Source organism: Chrysochloris asiatica, unplaced genomic scaffold (genome assembly GCF_000296735.1).
Source record: "Chrysochloris asiatica unplaced genomic scaffold, ChrAsi1.0 scaffold00054, whole genome shotgun sequence".
In the NCBI taxonomy this organism is placed as follows: Eukaryota; Metazoa; Chordata; class Mammalia; order Afrosoricida; family Chrysochloridae; genus Chrysochloris; species Chrysochloris asiatica.
The window spans coordinates 264826-283187 of record NW_006408572.1 but is presented as its reverse complement, the minus strand read 5'-3'; the positions used below and the strand labels follow the sequence as shown (position 1 = coordinate 283187).

At 41.2% G+C, this 18362-nt stretch overlaps 1 protein-coding gene across 1 annotated transcript in view; it reads left to right on the top strand.

Annotated features, from left to right (window-relative positions):
* Positions 1–14281, top strand: part of BLMH (bleomycin hydrolase) — a 68950-nt gene extending 54669 nt beyond the window's left edge. Inside the window, exon 12 of the mRNA XM_006863199.1 lies at positions 14130–14281. Coding sequence (XP_006863261.1) covers positions 14130–14281 — 152 coding nt within the window. The remainder of the gene's footprint in view (positions 1–14129) is intronic.
* Positions 14282–18362: the final 4081 nt, after the last annotated feature.

Sequence of the window (18362 nt, the reverse complement as noted above, 5' to 3'; positions counted from 1 at the left end):
CTTCTCCCAACTTCTTTTACCTAGACCCAACAGGGCAGAAATGGTTGATGGGAGTTAAAGATTATGGCTAAAAGAGACATTACAGAGTTCACTGCACCACAGGGGGACAGAAGCCTCTCCTCACCTACAACCAGGTGTAAGTTTCAGGGAGAAATCCTCACATTTAATATCGAGTTTTCTGTATTCTTTGCTTTCTCCTGGAGAAATGGATCTATTCTTTTTATCAGGTTGTCTTCAAGGCATCTATAACACTAAAAGGGCTAAGAATCATTGACTTGAGAAGGCTAGAGGTTAAGTACAATCTGAAGCCAGACCGCCTGGGTGCACATTTTGGCTATGTCCCACTTATTATTGTCTATGTCACATTAACCTTGTTATTTACGTTTTCTGAGGCTTCATTTTCTTTTCTGTAAAATGGGAATAACAATTGTACTTATAATGTTGTTGTAATAATGTCTAGCACAGAATGTTGTTAAATGCTGTCGAGTCAGTTTGGACTCATAGTGACCCTGTTAGGGTTCCCAAGGAACAGCAGGTAGGTTTAAACTTCTGATTCTGTGGTTCAAAGTCCAGTGCTGATCCTATAGCACCACGCCAGGAGTCATGTTGAAATAACAGTAACTGTCGTTGTTACTGTTGTTAGCATTATCTATAATTCACTGGACCACAAGGTCGGCAGTTCAAATTCACCAGCCACTCCTCGGAAACTATAGAGTTGCTATGAGTCAGAACCAACTTGACAGTACTTAACAGCAACAATAACATAGACTAATGAGGGCAAGAGAACAAAAACATAGGCTGTCTGACCTTTTCCTTCAAGGGAAGGGCTATCTCACTTTCCCATGTGGTTCTGCTTCAGATTCTTTAAGAATTCAATCCTATGTGCTTGTGACCATTGTGCTCCATCGTGGACTCTTAATGTGTGCTTATTGTATTAAGAGAAAGCACTGGTGGTAGTAGTGTGTTGTGGAATCGCTTCTGACTCATAGCGACCCTGTATAGGATTTCCGAGGCTGTAAATCTTTACGGGAGCAAAAAGCCTCATCTTTCTCCTGCGGAACAGCTAGTAGTTTCGAACTGCTGTCCTTGAGGTTAGCAGTCCAGCTTGTAACAGCTACACTACCAGAGCTCCCAGTGCTGAGGAAAAACCATTAGCAGTAGCATAACTCACATTTATTGATAAGATGCAGGGAACCATGTATAGGCCATGGTGGAATGATGTCTCTTATTCTCAGAGGGATTTCTACTTACTCACCTTGGACACAAGGTAGGGATTTAAAGAGGGCTGTGATGTGACGGATGTGACATTCACAGTGTGCTCCTTAGGCTGAAAGTTACAGGATAAGTAGAGTGAGAAAAGCAAGAGAAGGGATGCTGCCTCCAAGAAGGCAAATGACAGAGAAGACCCCTCTCAATGGGGAGACCATAAAAAAGGTTAATGAAATAGGTAAGGGGCTTAAGAGAGATCCTCAGAAGCCATGGGACTAGATGACCTCAGGGAGAACATGGTGTTACAGCAGAGCAGTTGAAATACGCATCAAGGGAAAAGGCTTTGTGGTTGGACTTTGAGGCAGCTTTTGGAAATCTTAGTTGGGATGGGTTGTGAAAGCCCATTTGCTGTAACCACGTCAGTAACATTTTGGTAATTCTTTTAAATAGTAGGTCCAGTGGAATGGGTAGGAGTAGGAGGAATTGAAGCTGACACAATTGAGGTTGTAACTTGCTCCATATAATGTTTGTGGTCTATTGTAGGAGCCAATACATAAGACATAAACCCAAGGATAAGTGCAAAATAATATTAAGGATAAAAACTGCAAGGGAGCTGGTAAGTGATTGGAACTGTGAGGATTCCTTAGGGGTTCTTCAGGATGAGTGGAGTTTTGGGAGAGATGATGTTAGGGTGGTGGCCTTTTTGGAGGGAGGAGACATGATAGGGATGCTAGCCAGGGGAGCCACAGCAGAGGATGTGGGGTGTGCTTTAGACAAGTCAGAGCAGTGAAGCCAGGAAATAATGGGGCCAGCCATCCATGAAGCTTGTGAGGAAGGGCCAAAACAGACCTTGCCTGAAACAAACAGGAGTAGTTTTGGGTCAGAGGAAAGTCATTGAAGTTGAGTGAGAAAGCAGACTTTTGGATGACATCTGAATATGTGGTTCCATCTACTGATCTAACGTCAGAGGTCTTGGCAGAAGCCTGTGTGCTCAGTCTTGCCTGGAGAGTGTTCATTGGTCTAGGAAGAGGGAAACCTGACTGGTGTGTTGCCATCTCTCCGCAGCCCAGAGGTGAACAGGCTTCTGGGCTTCTGAATAGAGGGTACTTCCTCAGGAAGTACACAATTCTGCTGAATATACTTCATTGTGGTTTGATGATTTAAAAAACAAAACCCACAAACCAAAACAATCTTCTTTCCTTATTACATTTTCCACATATACCAGGAAAACTACTTCCTCTAACCATTTAAAAAGAGGCCACAAGTAAGACGCAGCTATAGGGTATTTCTTCTTTCATCAGCTAAAGGTCCCAAAGCATTCATGTGTCCTCATGACATAGCCAGATTTTTATTTTAATATTGAAGAAAAAGACGTCTTCTCAGAACACTATTCCCTAGCCTCCTAAATAGACCTAGAACACACCATGTCCTTGTTTGCTTTTGAAGGTACAGAATGCATTTTAAATGGACCCTTTAAAAACTGTATATGTGACTGTTGCTGTGGATGTGTGAACATATGCCAAACTTGTAGGAACCTGAGCTAAACAAGATGCTCTTATCTGTTTAGTCAAAAGCTCCATTATTATGTAATTCTATTTTTCCACTTTTTGAAGTCCCTTTGTGTGTGTATCATTAACATATGAGGGTGCTTCAAAAAGTTAACAGTATAATTATCTTTCCATGAACTCTGTGTGTGGGTGTGTGTAAGGGAACTTCAAAAAATTCATGGAAGGGGTTCATTATCTTATCTTTTCTTCTTAATTTTTGTTTTATTTTGTTTGGCTTAACAGAAATTTATTCTCTTCACAGTTTAGGAGGTTAGAAATCTGGGTCCTTATCTCCCTTCAGCATCTGTAGGCTCAGCATTTCTTGGAGATCTTCATGTGTTGGCATCAGTCTTCCCCTGGATCTAGGAGCTTCGCAGTGTAGAAATCCAGGTCCAGAGCTCGCTCCTCTTTCTTGATGGTGATTAGTCCCTCTCTGCTTACTTCTCTCTCCTTTTATCTTTTGCAAGTAAAGGTGCTTCAGGCCACACCCCAGTAAAACTCCCCCTACCTACATCATGATAGGATTAAGGGTGGTGCTGTTGTTAAATGCAGTGAGTGGGTTCTGATCCATGTCGACCCTGTGTAACAAAATGAAGCACCGCCCAGTCCTGCGCCATCCTCACGATGGCTGCTACACTTGAGTCCATTGGTCCTACCACTGTGCAAATCCATTTCGTTGGGGGTCTCCCTCTTTTTTTATGTCCCTCCAGTTTACCAAACAAACATGATGTTCTTCTCCAGGGACTGGTCACTGGAAAAGTATGAGAGACAAAGTCTGGCCATCTTGGTTTTTTAAGGAACCTTCTGGTTATACTTCCAACACAGATTGGTTTGTTCTTTTGACAGTCCATGGTACCTTTAATATTCTTCTCCAGCACCACATAACTCAAATGCATCAATTCTTCTACGGTCTTTCTTATTAATTGCCCAACTTTCGCATGTATATGAGGCTGTTGAAAATATCATGGCTTGGGTGAGGCACACCTTAGTCCTCAAACAAACATCTTTGCTCTTGAACACTTTAAAGAGGTCTTATACAGCCAATTGCCTAATGCAATACATCGTTTGATTTCTTGACTGCTGCTTCCATGAGTGTTGATGGTTGATCTGACCAAAATGGAGTCTTTGACATTTGACAACTTCAATCTTTTCTCTATTTATCATGGTGTTATTTATTGGTACAGTGGTTAGGATTATTTATGTATTTATTTATGCATACTTTTTTATTTTAAATGAAATTCACTATTTGTACTAGAGACCACATTAAGTAATTTAACATTCTAATTGTTGAATAGGAAACTAAACTTCACAGTAAGGAATTGAGTTTTCATAAATGTCCAAAACAAGGCATAAAAGAAAGATTGAGAATCATTTCTCAAATTTGACTCCTTCCACATTTTTTTAAAGAATAGAACAACAAATCTTCAATAATTTTTAAAATTTTGCTGATAAATTAAATGACAATACACACTGATTCAGAATTACCTGGATAACCATCATATATGAGAATATGCATCCCCTGAATCCCTGTGGTACCAAGCGAAGACTAACAATGCTAAACTTTTCATACAGTTTCTCAATTTGGGTCTTTAGATCCTGTACAGACTTGTCTAACATTTCCTATGAGATTTGTGAGTTGTCAAGTGTTGACAACACTGGTTCAGAGTATGATTCTCAGGGTGAGGTGGGGTGGGGTGCGATGGTACCTCTGCCAGAGGGGTACAAGCAGAAGTGATTTCAGTTGATGAGCAGTCACAGAAGACCAGTACAGATTCCTCTTGGAGGGCCAGGGGTAAAGAAGATTAGAAATAGTGCCTTTAGAGGTAGAGAAATGCTGGCATGTGAAGAACAGATACTAGGAAAAACATGCCAAAAAGGAAGAAGTCCTTTTGGTTGGTGAGTGAATCCTAAGCCAGAACTTCATCTGGTCTTTTGGAATCCCAAAGGTCAACCCAGAGGAAACCCAAGACCATACATACATAAACAATTTTGGCCCTCTTTTTTTGTTGTTGGGGAAGTGGGGCAAGGCGGTCCATTTTAAAATATTGATCCAAAAGAAAAAAGCAGTTTTTGTCAAATAATCTTCCTCCTCCACTTCATTTTGGTTAGCGTGCTTCAGAATTTTACGTAAACAGCTGTTGTAGTTGGGAAAGAAGAGCATCAGGTCCATCCACCAAGAAGTGCTGTTGTCCTCAGCTCTGAAAGGGACATCAGCCTGAGATCCACTCTGTAATTATTGTAGAACCCCCATATCCGCTAGGCACTTCGACAGCTCCCCATTTACTTGCATAGTTATTAGATCACTGCATCCACCTATGCAATCATTACCGATAAAAACCCGAGGTAAGGTTCTTGCTCCTGTGATTTTTCTGGAGATAATCTTGAATGGTGTTTGTGACACTGGAGGCTGTGATATGGACAAATTCCAAAAGCCCTTGTTTGAAAGGCAATTGGCAGAGGATCTCTTGGGGCTCTCTGCAGTAGGGGCAGTGGGGTTTAATGAACACAACCACCTTCCCTGGGTGGAGTTTGCTGTTCACAAACTGTTGGGCCATGCTGACAAGCAATCTCCACAGGAGAACTCTTCAATTGCAGGTACTGCTGGAGTGAGTCTAAAGCCAGATTTTTGTTTTCTTTACATTGAGGTGAACCCCTACCAAAGGCTGTGGTCTTTGATTATCAGCAGTTAGTATTTTAACTCCTCTTCGTTTTCAGCAAACGAATGTATTATCTGCATATCGCAGGTTGTTAATGAGCCTTCCTCCAATTTTGATGCCTTGATTTTTCATATAATCTAGCCTCTCAGATTATTTGTCTAGCATACAGATTGAATAAATCTGGTGAAATAATAAAACCTTGGCGTACACCTTTCCTGATTTTAAACCATTCAGTTTCCCCTTGTTCTGTTAAAAAAAACACAATGGCCCCTTAGTCTAGGTGCAAAAGGGTGGTGCATCCCACCCTTGATGCTTTTACTGATTCATCACATCAGCTCACATCATGGGGGATCATCACTTCGTGACACGTTACCTTATTACATAACTGCTAAACCACTGAGAATCATGGCACAGCCAAGCTGACACATTTTGGGGGTACACAGTTGAATCCATGACACTCTACCCTTTTGCCTCCTTCCCAAAAATCCATGCCCTTGCTAAATCTAAAACACTTTCATCCCATTCTATTATTCCACAAGTCTTCTAAGTCCACATTCCAACCTGACATAAATCCCTCTTCATCTGGAAATCTAGAATGCAAATTATCAATTATCTGTGTCCAAATAATACAATGGTGGAACAGGCACAAGGTAAACAATTCTATTATAAATGAGACCAATTGGAGGAAAAGACGGGATAATGTACATACACCAAGCAAGTTAAAAATCCTGCAGAGCAGTTTGCTTTAGTGCTCAGGACTTGTAAACAATCCCCTGTTCTCTGAGACCATCTAGACAATGACCTATACCATCCAACCTCTGGGTGTTGACTGTGCACTCGGGATTCTTGGTAGAGGTTCCTCAACCCTGGGCTTCAGTTCTGTCTTCCAGGCTCACTGGCATGGCAACTCTGCTCCCTCAACTTTGAACAACCCCATTCTCCTAATTTCTTCTGAATGATCATTTCGCCCTCTCGGCCTTGGCAAGCCCTGTTCTTCTGGTTATAGGGAGGAGGGAGGCAGGGTTGAGAAGGGGGCTAGATTCTAATTAAAGTTGGGATTTTCAATGAAAATCATATGGAATAATTGAAGGCATGAAGGGAAGAGGTTTGAGACTGCTTTGTGGGTGAGTAGATGTTGAAGGTGGTATGGAGACCTAATGGAAATAGGCCATCCACATATTGAAGAAGGGTACTGGGTGAGAGATTGAAGTTAGAGAGATCTTTAGCCAGTGCTTAGAATCTGATGTAGCATACAGCAAGAACAAGCCAGGCGGTGAGGTAGGCATGGCAGTTTTAATAGGGTATAATATGAGGGCAGATTTGAACTTGGCTAGAGTGTCTCATTCTAGGATTGGTGTAGGCAATGGCAGCCCTGCCTCAGCTTTGGCCAGAGGCCCCAACTTAATGGCAGCCCCACACTCCGGAACCAAGTTGGCCAGATTCCATTATTTTTTAATTCAACTTTCCACAAACTTTTTCATGCTCCTTGTGTTGATATTTTGTGTGTGTGTGCATTTCCCTCCCTGTTCTTACACCAGGGGTGACATAGCATATCCACTGCTCTTCATCTTGGTTCTGATTTCACTTAACACCTTGTCTTGGGAGCATTTTCATATCAGTATATTCCCACATCAGTACAAATCTTCTGTTGTTTGGGTTATATTAATTTATTTAACCAGTCCCCAACCGGCAGATTGTTTCCAATCTTTTCTTATTACAAATGGATATATGTACAGTGTTGACACACAGTAACTGCTGTAGAAGAATTAGTTGTTAACTATGCATAAATGCATATTATGTGCATGCAGATGCTTTGTATCTATAGGATGAAGTTTCAGATGGCATTGCTGAGGGAAGAAGATAAATGCACTTAAATAATTTTTCTAGATGTTGCCTAATTACATTCAATAGGGGTTATATTGTTTCACATTGGTAGTTTTTAGGTGCTGTCAAGTCAGTTCCAACTCGTTGTGTCTCTGTATAGGGTCTCCGAGGAGTAGTTGGTGGATTTGAACTTCCAACCTTGTGGTTAATAATAGTAATCCAGTGCTTATTCAACAGTGCTACCCCAGGACTGCTCATTGGCAGCATATATATTATACAGTTGTAAAGTATTAGGGCATAGTCAGTTTTGGGTCATAGTGACCTTATGTATATAACAAAATGAAATGCTGCCCAGTTGCCATCCTTACAACTGTTGCATTGTTTGAGTCCATTGTTGCAGCCACTGTGCCCATCTTATCTCATCAAGAGTCTTCCTGTTTATTGCAGAACCTTTCCTTTACCAAAGCTTGATGGTCCTTCTCCAGGGATCAGTCCCTCCTGATAATGTATGCAAAGTAAGTGAGGATTTACTTTGCCATTCTTGCTTTGAAGGAACATATTCTGGCTGTACTTCTTTCAAGATGTATTTGTTCATTCCTCTGGCAAACCATGGTATATTCACTAATACCCTAATTTACATGCATCAATCCTTCTTCATTCTTCTGTATTCATTGTCCAGCTTTCACATGCTGTACGAGGCGTTTGAAAATACCATGGCTTGGGTCTCATGCACCTTAGTTCTTGAAGTAAACAGTTTGACCATTGCATCATTTGATTTCCCTTATTTTTAACTTTTTGTTGTGAATTGAGTGAAGGTTTTCAGATAAGATCATCAGTTTTATATTCAGCAAATCAATACTTCGTTCCATCTGAATGATTGTAATCCCTTCCCTGCATCAATGGTTACCCCATTTCCTGTGGTTCCTATTTCCATTCCACTCACCTTCCCATCCCATCTCAACTTTGTCCTTAGGTAAATGTTGCCCAGTCTTTTTTGTTATTTTTAATAATTTTGAGTTTTGTTCCACATATTCTTCCAGGACATTCTAATGTGACCCCTTTCTGAGTAGTTGGTAGTGTTAGCCAGGCACTATCTAGTTCTTGTCTCATTTGATTTCTTGACTGTTGCTTCCATGGATGATGATCATGGATCCAAGTAAAATGAAATCCTTGGGAACTAATATTTTCTTTATGTATCTTGATATTGCTTATTGGTCCAGTTGTGGGTATTTTTGTTTTCTTTATGTTGAGGTGTAATCCATACTGAAGGCTGTAATTTTTTATCTTCATCAGTTGTTGTTGTTAAGTACCGTGGAGTTGGTTCCGACTCATTGTGACCCTGCACAGGGTTTCTGAGGCTGTAAATCTTTACGGGAGCAGAACGCCTCATCTTTCTCCCATGGAACCACTGGTAGTTTCGAACTGCTGACCTTGAGGTTGGCAGCCCAACTCATAACCTCTACGCTACCAGAGCTCTTTAGTAGTAGTGAAGCATACAGGGGAGAAAATCATCTTCATCAATAAGTGCTTCAGTTCCTCTCACTTATAGTAAGGAAGGTCATGTTAGCTGTAGATTGCAAGTTGTAAATGAGTCTTCCTCCAATCCTGATGCTGTGCTCTTTCTTAATGCAGCATCTTAGATTATTTGCTTAGCATACAGATTGAATAAATAAGGTAAAAGGATACACCCTTGCATTGAAATCAGAAAGGTATGTATGCATCAGCATGCAAGGTACTTTGTGATAAAAGGGCATGTATGAGGTCTCTTGTTTATGGGAGGTATAGCGTCTACATGATGAAGACATATATCAAAGGATATATGTGAAGTCTTTTATCCCAAGGTGATGGTGTTACAGGCCTTTTTAAAATGTATTATTTGTTTTCTTCTTTTTTCCATGTTTCAAAACTTTTCTATGATGAGCATGTTTTATTTGGGCAATTTTTAAGGAATCAAAAAGCAGTCTAACTTTTCAGACATTTTTGGAGGAAAACTCATCTGCCCCATGCCATGAAATTATCATTTATGTTAATGTCGTCATTTTCATATACATCTATATTTCTAACATAGGGCATGTACTGTCTTTGTATACTATAACTTTTCCATATTACTACATTGTCTTTGGGATATCAATTCGAATGACTGATTAGTGCTCTGTGAGGTAGTCTCTGACTACTTACTAGAAAGTATGAACTATGAGAGAAATACCAGTGAGACTTGTTTCCTTTCTGGGAACCTTTCTTCAACCCTGCATGTTGTCATTGGGTGAGAGATTAGCTTAATGAGGTTTTGGAAATGTGGCTTCCTTCGGGCCATGCTGCCAAATGAATCCTTCTGATTTATAGCACCTTGATTTTGTCACATCATTTTAAAAATAGCAAGAGAATAATTAACTGCAAATAGCTGGTGAGATGGAGTATTCAAAGCTCTCTGTTTCTGAGTTGATTTGACCTAACTAGTATAGAATTATTTCCACAAACAATGTTTTTCCCATTACAGACTCTTAGTTCTGCCCTTTGTCTTACAGAATACAGAAGCATTGCCAGCTTGTTTAAGGAACTGTTGGGTTTTTTTGTTTTTTTCTTTCTTTCTCTTTGCATGTAAACAAGACATTAAAGTTTAAACCAAATTTAATTTCACATTAGTTCCTAAAGCTGACCTTCTTTATCCGTTTATGTATTTACTTCCCTAAATATAATCTTTGCATCTCTTGAATTATCTTTTTTTCTTTGCATCTCTTGAATAATTCCTTTTTTCTTAGGCTTTGATTGTTTCTATAAGTCAAAGTGCTGCAACTTTCCTCAAATCAAAATAGCCACATTTCTACTCCCTTACACTCCCTTAGACTCAGACACACTGATCCCAATCTCCTCAGTCAAACTCCAAGACACACAGTGTCAACAGTTACAGCAGCCACAAGTTCATTATCTACTCAGAGTGCAATTACTTGGCTGCCACCTAGACTGTGAGGTTTTGTGGGCCCCAAAAGAACTCATATCCTGAAGAGAGAGACTAATCAAAGCAGGTCCTCTTGGCAGGGATTTTGAAAGGGTGGATTACAATTGATAGCAGTTTTAATTTGTGAAGACTTAATCTGATCTTTTTGGTTTTGGAACAAGATAGTGTAGATGTACTTATTGTCCATTTTCTCTGGGCATACTTTGAAGATTCATTTGATTGTGTGATGATAGTATTGTTATAAGAACACAGAAATTTATTACATAAATCTGCCTCTATCCTTCACCTGCCTTACTGCCCAGAGCTACTCTAAAGATTTATTCAGACTGCGATATGGTAAGGGGAAGGATGACTAATGTCTTAAAGAGTATAGTGTTTAGTAGTCCAGTCTCCTGTTGACTGTAGGCTCATCTTGGGGAAGGCAGACAATGAGTTTCTTAAGAAGTATTTACTTAGGAGTCAGCAAGAAATTATACTAACCTTGGAGTTACCAAAGCTTTGATTGTTAAAAGTTCAGTGACACTAGTATAGGTGGTAGTAAGGACCATGTTCTGACTGACTGGTACCAGCAAAGCCACGGGTGGAGAGACAGAGACCAGACACAATGCAGGAAAGTTGTCCCTGCTCTCCTTCCCTGGATCTGTTGCGAAAAGGAGCAGACTTTAAACCAAGGGCTAGGTTAGCTACATTCCCTTGTCCAGCTTGGTTTGCACCCTTTTTCAGGGCATTTTCTTTTTGAGGGTGACCGTGCTATACCACATGAGCGTGACATGTCTGACTCCTCTTAGAGGTGGAAACCAGAATTGGGCATGGATGACCTCACCAAAGCAGTTCATTTGTGTTGTCAGTATTAAGCAGTGCCCTCTGTCTCATCATTTAGTTTATGAATGTACACTACTGCTGTGTAATCTTTTAAACCAGCGGTCATATCTGTAGAACAACAGTTCTCGAGAGAAGCCCTACAGCTCCAGGACCTTTATGGGTTCTGCAAGGTCTTCCTCTTTTCCAATAATATGAGGCTAAGCCAAAAAAATACCGCTACAAAATCATAGAATCCTTAATATCAAACTGTGAAGCCATTATTTCTTGACAAATCTTCCATCTAAGTTATATACTTCTGATGGTGGTGTTTTCTCTTTGATTAACATGCCATGTCAAAATGGCAGTTTTGATATCCTCGAGGAACTCAAATTGTGTTCTTTTAAAATGTTCTTTGAGTTTTGGGAACAGTAAGTCTGAAGGGGCAAGTAATAGGGCTGGCTGTAGGGTGGATGGGGTAAGGCTTCTCAACATACATCTCAAGAGGCTAGTCCTAGCAACCCTCGAAGAATGAGCAAGTGCATTGTCAGGATTTCCTCTCCACAATTTTCCTGGCCGTTTCCTCACCAGTGCACTGTTCAGTTTTCTAAACATTTCTTCATAATAAGCCCCATTATCATCCTGTTTCAGGAAAATCTATTCGATTACCCCTTTGTAATTTTAAAAACCAGTTACCATGACCTTCTGAGCTAGTCTTACTGCCTTAAGTGTTACCTGGCTTAGTACATCCCTTTGGGCGCCACTATTTTGATTGTCACTGTTAGTGTTAAGTCAGTTCTGACTTACAACGAACCCTCCTAGCATTTCCAAAACTGTAAATCTTTACAGGAGCAGAAAGCCTCATCTTTCTCATGAGGAGCAGCTGGTAGACTTGAACCATGAACCTTGTGGTTAGCTGTCCCATGCTTATCCTACAGAACCACAATGCTCTCCTATTTTGATTGGATTTTTCATTTTTAAGGCATCCTAATGAGTCCTGGTGAGGCACTGAAGAATCAATACTGGACTGCTAACCACAAGACTGATGTTCAAGGCCCCAACTACTCTTCGGAAACCCTATACAGGCTTGCTATGAGTCAGAACGGACTCGATGGCACTTAAATATAGCAGCAGTGACACTAAGCCAGGTGTAGTCCAGAGCTTGTCTTTAGCCATCCACCAATTGCAGACATGTTTACACACATTTTGCTTAGAGTAAGCCCTGCATGTCTGAACTGGAACCCCAGTAACTACTTTTTTCCTCATCTTTGTCTGGATGTATGAGGCTGGATTTTCTTTAGCTACTTTCTCCCAAGCAACATATTAAAATAGATTGAACATAGAATCAGATGCAAATATTCAGTTGTTTTCTGTGAAGCCAGACTTGAAAATGTAAAACTATGCCATTTTTAAATATATATATTGGTTTATTTTAGAAAACAGTTATTTTTTCCTAAAAATATATATATTCATTGACTGTTTTTATATTCTTATTACTAAGTATTTGTAAACATTCTAATTTGTAATACGGTAAATATCAATAGTATAACTCAAACAACTCTCTGGGGTCCTCAATAATTTTGTGCTTATAAAGGGACTCTGAAACCAGTATGGTTTGAGAACCACTGCTCTAGGGCCTCCCTTGGAAGAAGCAGCGACATCTCCCTTTCTCTGGCTCCTGTGTAGTAGTTTATATGGCTCACAGACCTAGACTCATACAGACAAACGCTTTCAGAGAAAAATGGCTTATTTCAAAGAATAATACCTATATCCAAGAACTAACAGAAGAATTAAATGCAATAAAAACCTCTAAAGTACTTAATATATATTAAGTGTCAGATAATGGTCAGTACACATTTCTGTGCTCTGTACACTCTCCCTGGCCCAGTAACCCATCCGTGTTTTAAATACACACACCATAATCCTCACTTTAATCTTGCTTTTGATATTATCAGCAGTGGCTTTGGTAAAGCATTTTCCTTCTGTTTTCAGCGTCTTAGACACATTTTATCTGAAGGAGAATTTGTGTTGTCCTAGTGGAGCCTGAGTCCTGGTGTGGTACTGACCACAAGGTCAGTTTGAACTGCAAGGTCAGTCAAACTCACCAGCCACTCCTCAGAAACCCTATACAGGGTCACTATTATCAATAGTTAGCGCTGGAGACACAGGTTAACCTTCCCAATGGATGAGTTCCTGCTGACACCACCCTTGTTCTCTGAACGTGGGATGTTGGGATTTGTACCGGTTGTACTGCCGTGCAGCTCTGCTCACTGGTGGTGGTGCCTGTGCCTTGGAGTTGGTTCCCACTCATATTCACCCTGTACAGGGTTTCCAAGGCTGTAAATCTTCACAGGAGCAGAAAGCCTCATCTTTTTCCCACGGAACTGCTAGTAGTTTTGAACTGCTGACTGTGAGATTAGCAGCCCAACTCATAACCACTGTGCCTACCAGAGCTCCTTCTGCCCACTGGCGAGTTCCTCAAATCCTGGAGCCCTTCCCAAGTTGGGCAGATTGAGCAGCTTTCTCGCTGTGAGTTCTGATGCTCGCTATGTCTTTCCTCCTCCTAGGAGGGCAAGGAAAGAACTGAGCATTTCACTTCACAATAGCATCTGCCAATAACTGGGTCCCCATCAGGATGCCTTTAAAAGCTTAGCCGCCTTTAGAAACGTTTGGAAGGGAGGTGAGCCACCAGTGATGCTTGAGAGCGGCTGGGTAGGGTAAGTGTAGATTTGGTGTACTTGCCCTCCAGCCCTAAAGGTTGATTCCATGGGTGAGGCTGTAGGAACAGAAGCATTTTCCACCTGCCTTCTAGTACACTGGGTGTCCACTCCCTTTTATTCAGGTAGCCTGGGTATCAGCCTTAGGTCCAAGGCCCACCTCTGAACCCTGACTATCTATCTGCCAGGGCACAACACTTAGTTACTCTGAGCCCCTCTTTTGTACTTAGTCAAAATATAGCCATGTCTGTTTAGTATGTTTCACAGAATTGCTAGTAAAATTTTGATTGAGATTACAAAAAAAAAAAAAAAAAAAGAAGAATGTACAAATACTAGTTTTGTAAAAGTATAGTGTGAATCAGGATTCTGTTGCTTGCCTGTTGCCCTCAAGACTCAACGAGGCTTATGTTCTCTTCTCCAGGTTACCTGTGTATGACAGATGACTGGTTCTCTGAGTATGTCTACGAGGTGGTGGTGGACAGGAAGCATGTCCCAGAAGAGGTGCTAGCTGTGTTAGAGCAGGAACCCATTGTCCTGCCGGCCTGGGACCCCATGGGGGCTTTGGCCGAGTGATCCTGCCTTCACGTTTTTCCTCCTCCCTGGGACTTGAAGTAGCTGCAAACGGACTGAAGCCAAAGTTATGCAGGCTGACTGTGACTGCGTGTTCTCACAGGACAGTCACACTCTTGGTTTTCCAATCTCCTCCAGGAACCTCTCTTTGGGAAAGTGTGCTTTATGCTGAAACAAAATACTCTTCAAGTAAAGGAAATGGGGGGAAACAAACAAATGGGAAAGGTCAGATCATATTGTCTACTCCTCATCTCCAACAGCTCAGGATCTCTTAGCATTTTAATCACTTGTCAAAAAGGTTCTGTTAAGTGTTTGCTTTAAGATAAGCAACTGAGATGTGTGCCAAGGAAACTCCTTGCTCCCGGAGTGGTATGGGGGAGGGGTATTACCCATGTAGGATCCTTCCTACATGGCAGTCACTGAATTGATTTTTTTCCAAGGCAATTTTATGTGCCTCTAATAGCTTGGTGGTAATGGTTTGTGTGTTTGTTTAAACCCAAGAGTGGGAGGTTGATCAAGTCTGACAGGATTCCTTCCCATTGCCCTGAACTGTGGGGGAGCACAGCTCTACTTGAGTCAGGTGTAAGTAGAGGCTGAGAGAATGTTGGGTGAGAGAACAACCAAAAACTTTATCATGATCTGAGTTACAAACCTTAGGGGGAGCTCTAGCCAAATGGTCTAAATTCTGCCTCTGGAGTATGGGGGTTGGGTGGGCAGGAAAAGGTGATACCCATTCTTTCTGACAACTAGATGGTGCTGAGAAGCTTTTGAATAAAACACTTTGCTAAATGAGAATATGTTGGCTTATTTGATCCAACTAAGAAGTGTTTCTTAGCTACAAAAGAAAACAACTATATGCTGACTCATTCTTCAAAGTGAAAAACAGCAAGATGGCTCAGGACTTCTCCTCAGGAAATGCCATCCTTCCCAGGCTGCATTGGCTTCACTGGTGCCCAAGTAACCGGTTCATGAGCACTTGTGCCCCGCCACTTCCCTACCCCTTGTCACTTCACATCCAGGGTGTCTTCTGGTGGGAAGTGACTCTATTGAGTCACCAGCCTTAGAATGGGCTGGAGAACATGATTCTACTGAGCCTGAGCCTCTCTTCACTGAAAGCAAGTGCCTTGCTCAGCATTTCCACCTGCCTGAACCCTACCATTCTGGCTCTCCCAGGATTCTACTCTGTCCTAGCCGGGAATATCGTCAATCACACTTCCCAAGATAACGGATAAAAACGTTAACCATAAAGTTCACAATATTCTAGTAATACTGTTTCAAATAGGATAAATGCATCCATTTCTAGACACATGGTCACACCACAGAACAGATCCAGGATGAGAACAGATTATCTCCAAAGTAAAGAGAATTACATTGACAACTAACTTCTCATCAGCATCTATGTAAACCAAAAGATAGTAAAAGATGTTTTCAAAGTGCTATGAGAAATTAACTAGAAACCTACAATTCTGTATTCATTGAAACTGTTTTTTAAGAACAAATGAGAGGCATTTTCAATCAAAAATTGAATTTGACCCAGACAGAAGGAAAGTGATCCAATATAGAAAGTTAGAGATACAAGAAAGAACCTGTAGTAAAGGAAGTGATGAATATTTGTATCATCTAAATACGTGAATATAGCAAAGTCTTACAGGGCTTTGATGTTAAGTGCCATGACTCATAGGGACCCTGTATTCAAACTGACTTTGCAGTCCAGCACATTAACCCACAGCACCACACCAGGAAAATAGCAGATAAGTAGGGAAATACTTGGAATTCAGGAGGAAGATAATATTAACTCTGTCATTGACACAGACTGAGGTGAATGGCCTCCCTGGAGTTGTGTACCACAGTGGCCCTGGGTGTTGTTTTGTTTTTAAAAGTATTTCTAGGAAAAAAAAAAAAAAGTATTTCTAGAGATATTTTAACTCTCGTGAAAAGATTTAAAGTTAGTATGCACCTAGTTATATAAAGCAAAACTTGACAACTTATAATTGTCTTCACTTTGGAGACAATTTGTTCTCGTCCTGGAAAAATTGTGTCACGTAATATTCACAACATGTTCTGTGAAATTAGACATTATCTGACTTGGACGTTATACAGACACCATATTAAAATCTTATGGGAACCTGCTTCTTCGTCTTTGTCCCTGCTACTACTACTGCTGCTGTTGGCAGAAGCTAGAGAAAGGGTCCCACAGCAGTGCTGGGAGCAAGGAGAGAGGAAGCGAAGTGAGCAGGGAGGAGGTGAAGTGTGCCCACCTGAGCAGCAAGAGAATCCTGAGCCCCAAAGCCCTACCACCTGCTGCTTGCCAGCTTACCCACAGACATATCCTCTGCCTCACCTGCCTGTATCCCACCCATGTAGAAGTGTGAGTTAAGGGACTTAAAAACCATTAAACTGCACCCACTTCCATCAAGTTGATTCTAACTCAGTGACTCTCTAGGATTTCTGAGGCTGTAGATCTTTACAGGAGCATAAAGCCTTGTCTTCTACAGAGTGGCTGGTGGATTTGAACTGCTGACCTTGGGACTAACCTCCTCATAAAGCCATTGTTAAGTGCTTTTGAGTTGCATCCAACTCATAGCAACCTTGTATAGGGTTTCTGAGGAGCAGCTGGTGGATTTGATCCACCAATCTAGCAGCTGGAGTCCAGTGCTTATCCTATAGGCACACAACCAATCCTGGGGATGGTACAAGATCAGGCAATGTTTCATTCCTTTCTCGGGATTACCATAAGTGGAGTCCAGTGGTGCCAACTCAGGCACTAACAATAGAACACAGCGCCTAACCATTGCACTGCTGTTTTCCAGCACATAGAGAACTTACACGAAATTTGACCATACACTGGGCAATAAATTTCAAAGGATTGTTGGCAGGCCACACTGAAGCTACAGTGCAATTAAGTTAGAAATCAAAATTTAAGATAACTTTTTATTGTTAAGTGCCTTCAAGTCGGTTTTGACTCAGCAACTCTATAGGGTTTCTGAGGAGCAGCTGGTGAATTTGAACCACTGACCTTGTGGGGGCTTCAAAAACTTTATGGAAAGTATATGAGGGGGCTTCAAAAGTTTATGGAAAATAGAATTAAAAGTGGAATTTTTTCACCAACTTTTAGAAGCCCCTTCATGTTTAGAAAGACAACTCCTGGGTCCAAGAAGAAGTCAAAGAACATGTTGGCACTGTCAGATAAGTGCCAACTGGCACTGTAGGATGAGGGTAGGGCTCAGCTCAAACTCACCGTTTCTCCTCAGAAACCCCATATTGGTTACTATGAATAGGAACCAACTCAATGGCATTTAACAACAACAACAATCTGAACAATAGTAAAAGTATATTTCATAATGAGAGATACCGCTGAAACACTAAGTTTATAGCTATTAAAAGTTTACTAAACTCGGAACATCTAAGTCAATTGGCAAAACACAGTTCATTAAGATAATATTCTCCATCCTAGTCTGGTGAGTAGCATCTAGGGGTCTTAAGAGATTTTGAGCAGCCATCTAAGAAGCAACTATTTACCTTTTCCTACCTGGAGCAAGGAGCTCTGGTAGCATAGTGGTTACGAATCAGGCTGCAAACCGCAAGTTCAGCAGTTCAAAACTACCAGCTGTTCCACAGGAAAAAGATGAGGCTTTCTGCTCCCATAAAGATCTACAGATTCAGAAGCCACAGGGTTGCTATGAGTTGGAACCGACTCCAGGGCACATAACCAACCAACCAACCTGGAGCAAAGGAGAACAAAGACACAATTAGTCCAGAAAACTAATGGTCCGCATGTACCACAGCCTCCTCTACCCTGAGACCAGAAGTAGGTGGTGCTCGGCTACCACTGTCAACCACTCTGACAAAAAATACAATAAAAGGTCCTGGTTTGAATGGTTTAAAAAAAAAGGTGGGGGGAGGAGGTGCAGACCACAAAATTCAAAGCCAAACGAGTTACTTACATGAGGCAACTTTCTAACTTGAACCTGAAGACACTCCCAGAACCCACCTTTCAAGCAAATAACAGGACTATAAAATAACAGCTGTGAGAACACCCACACTTGCAGATAATACCTACTTGCCCTGGCTTCGATAACTGGAT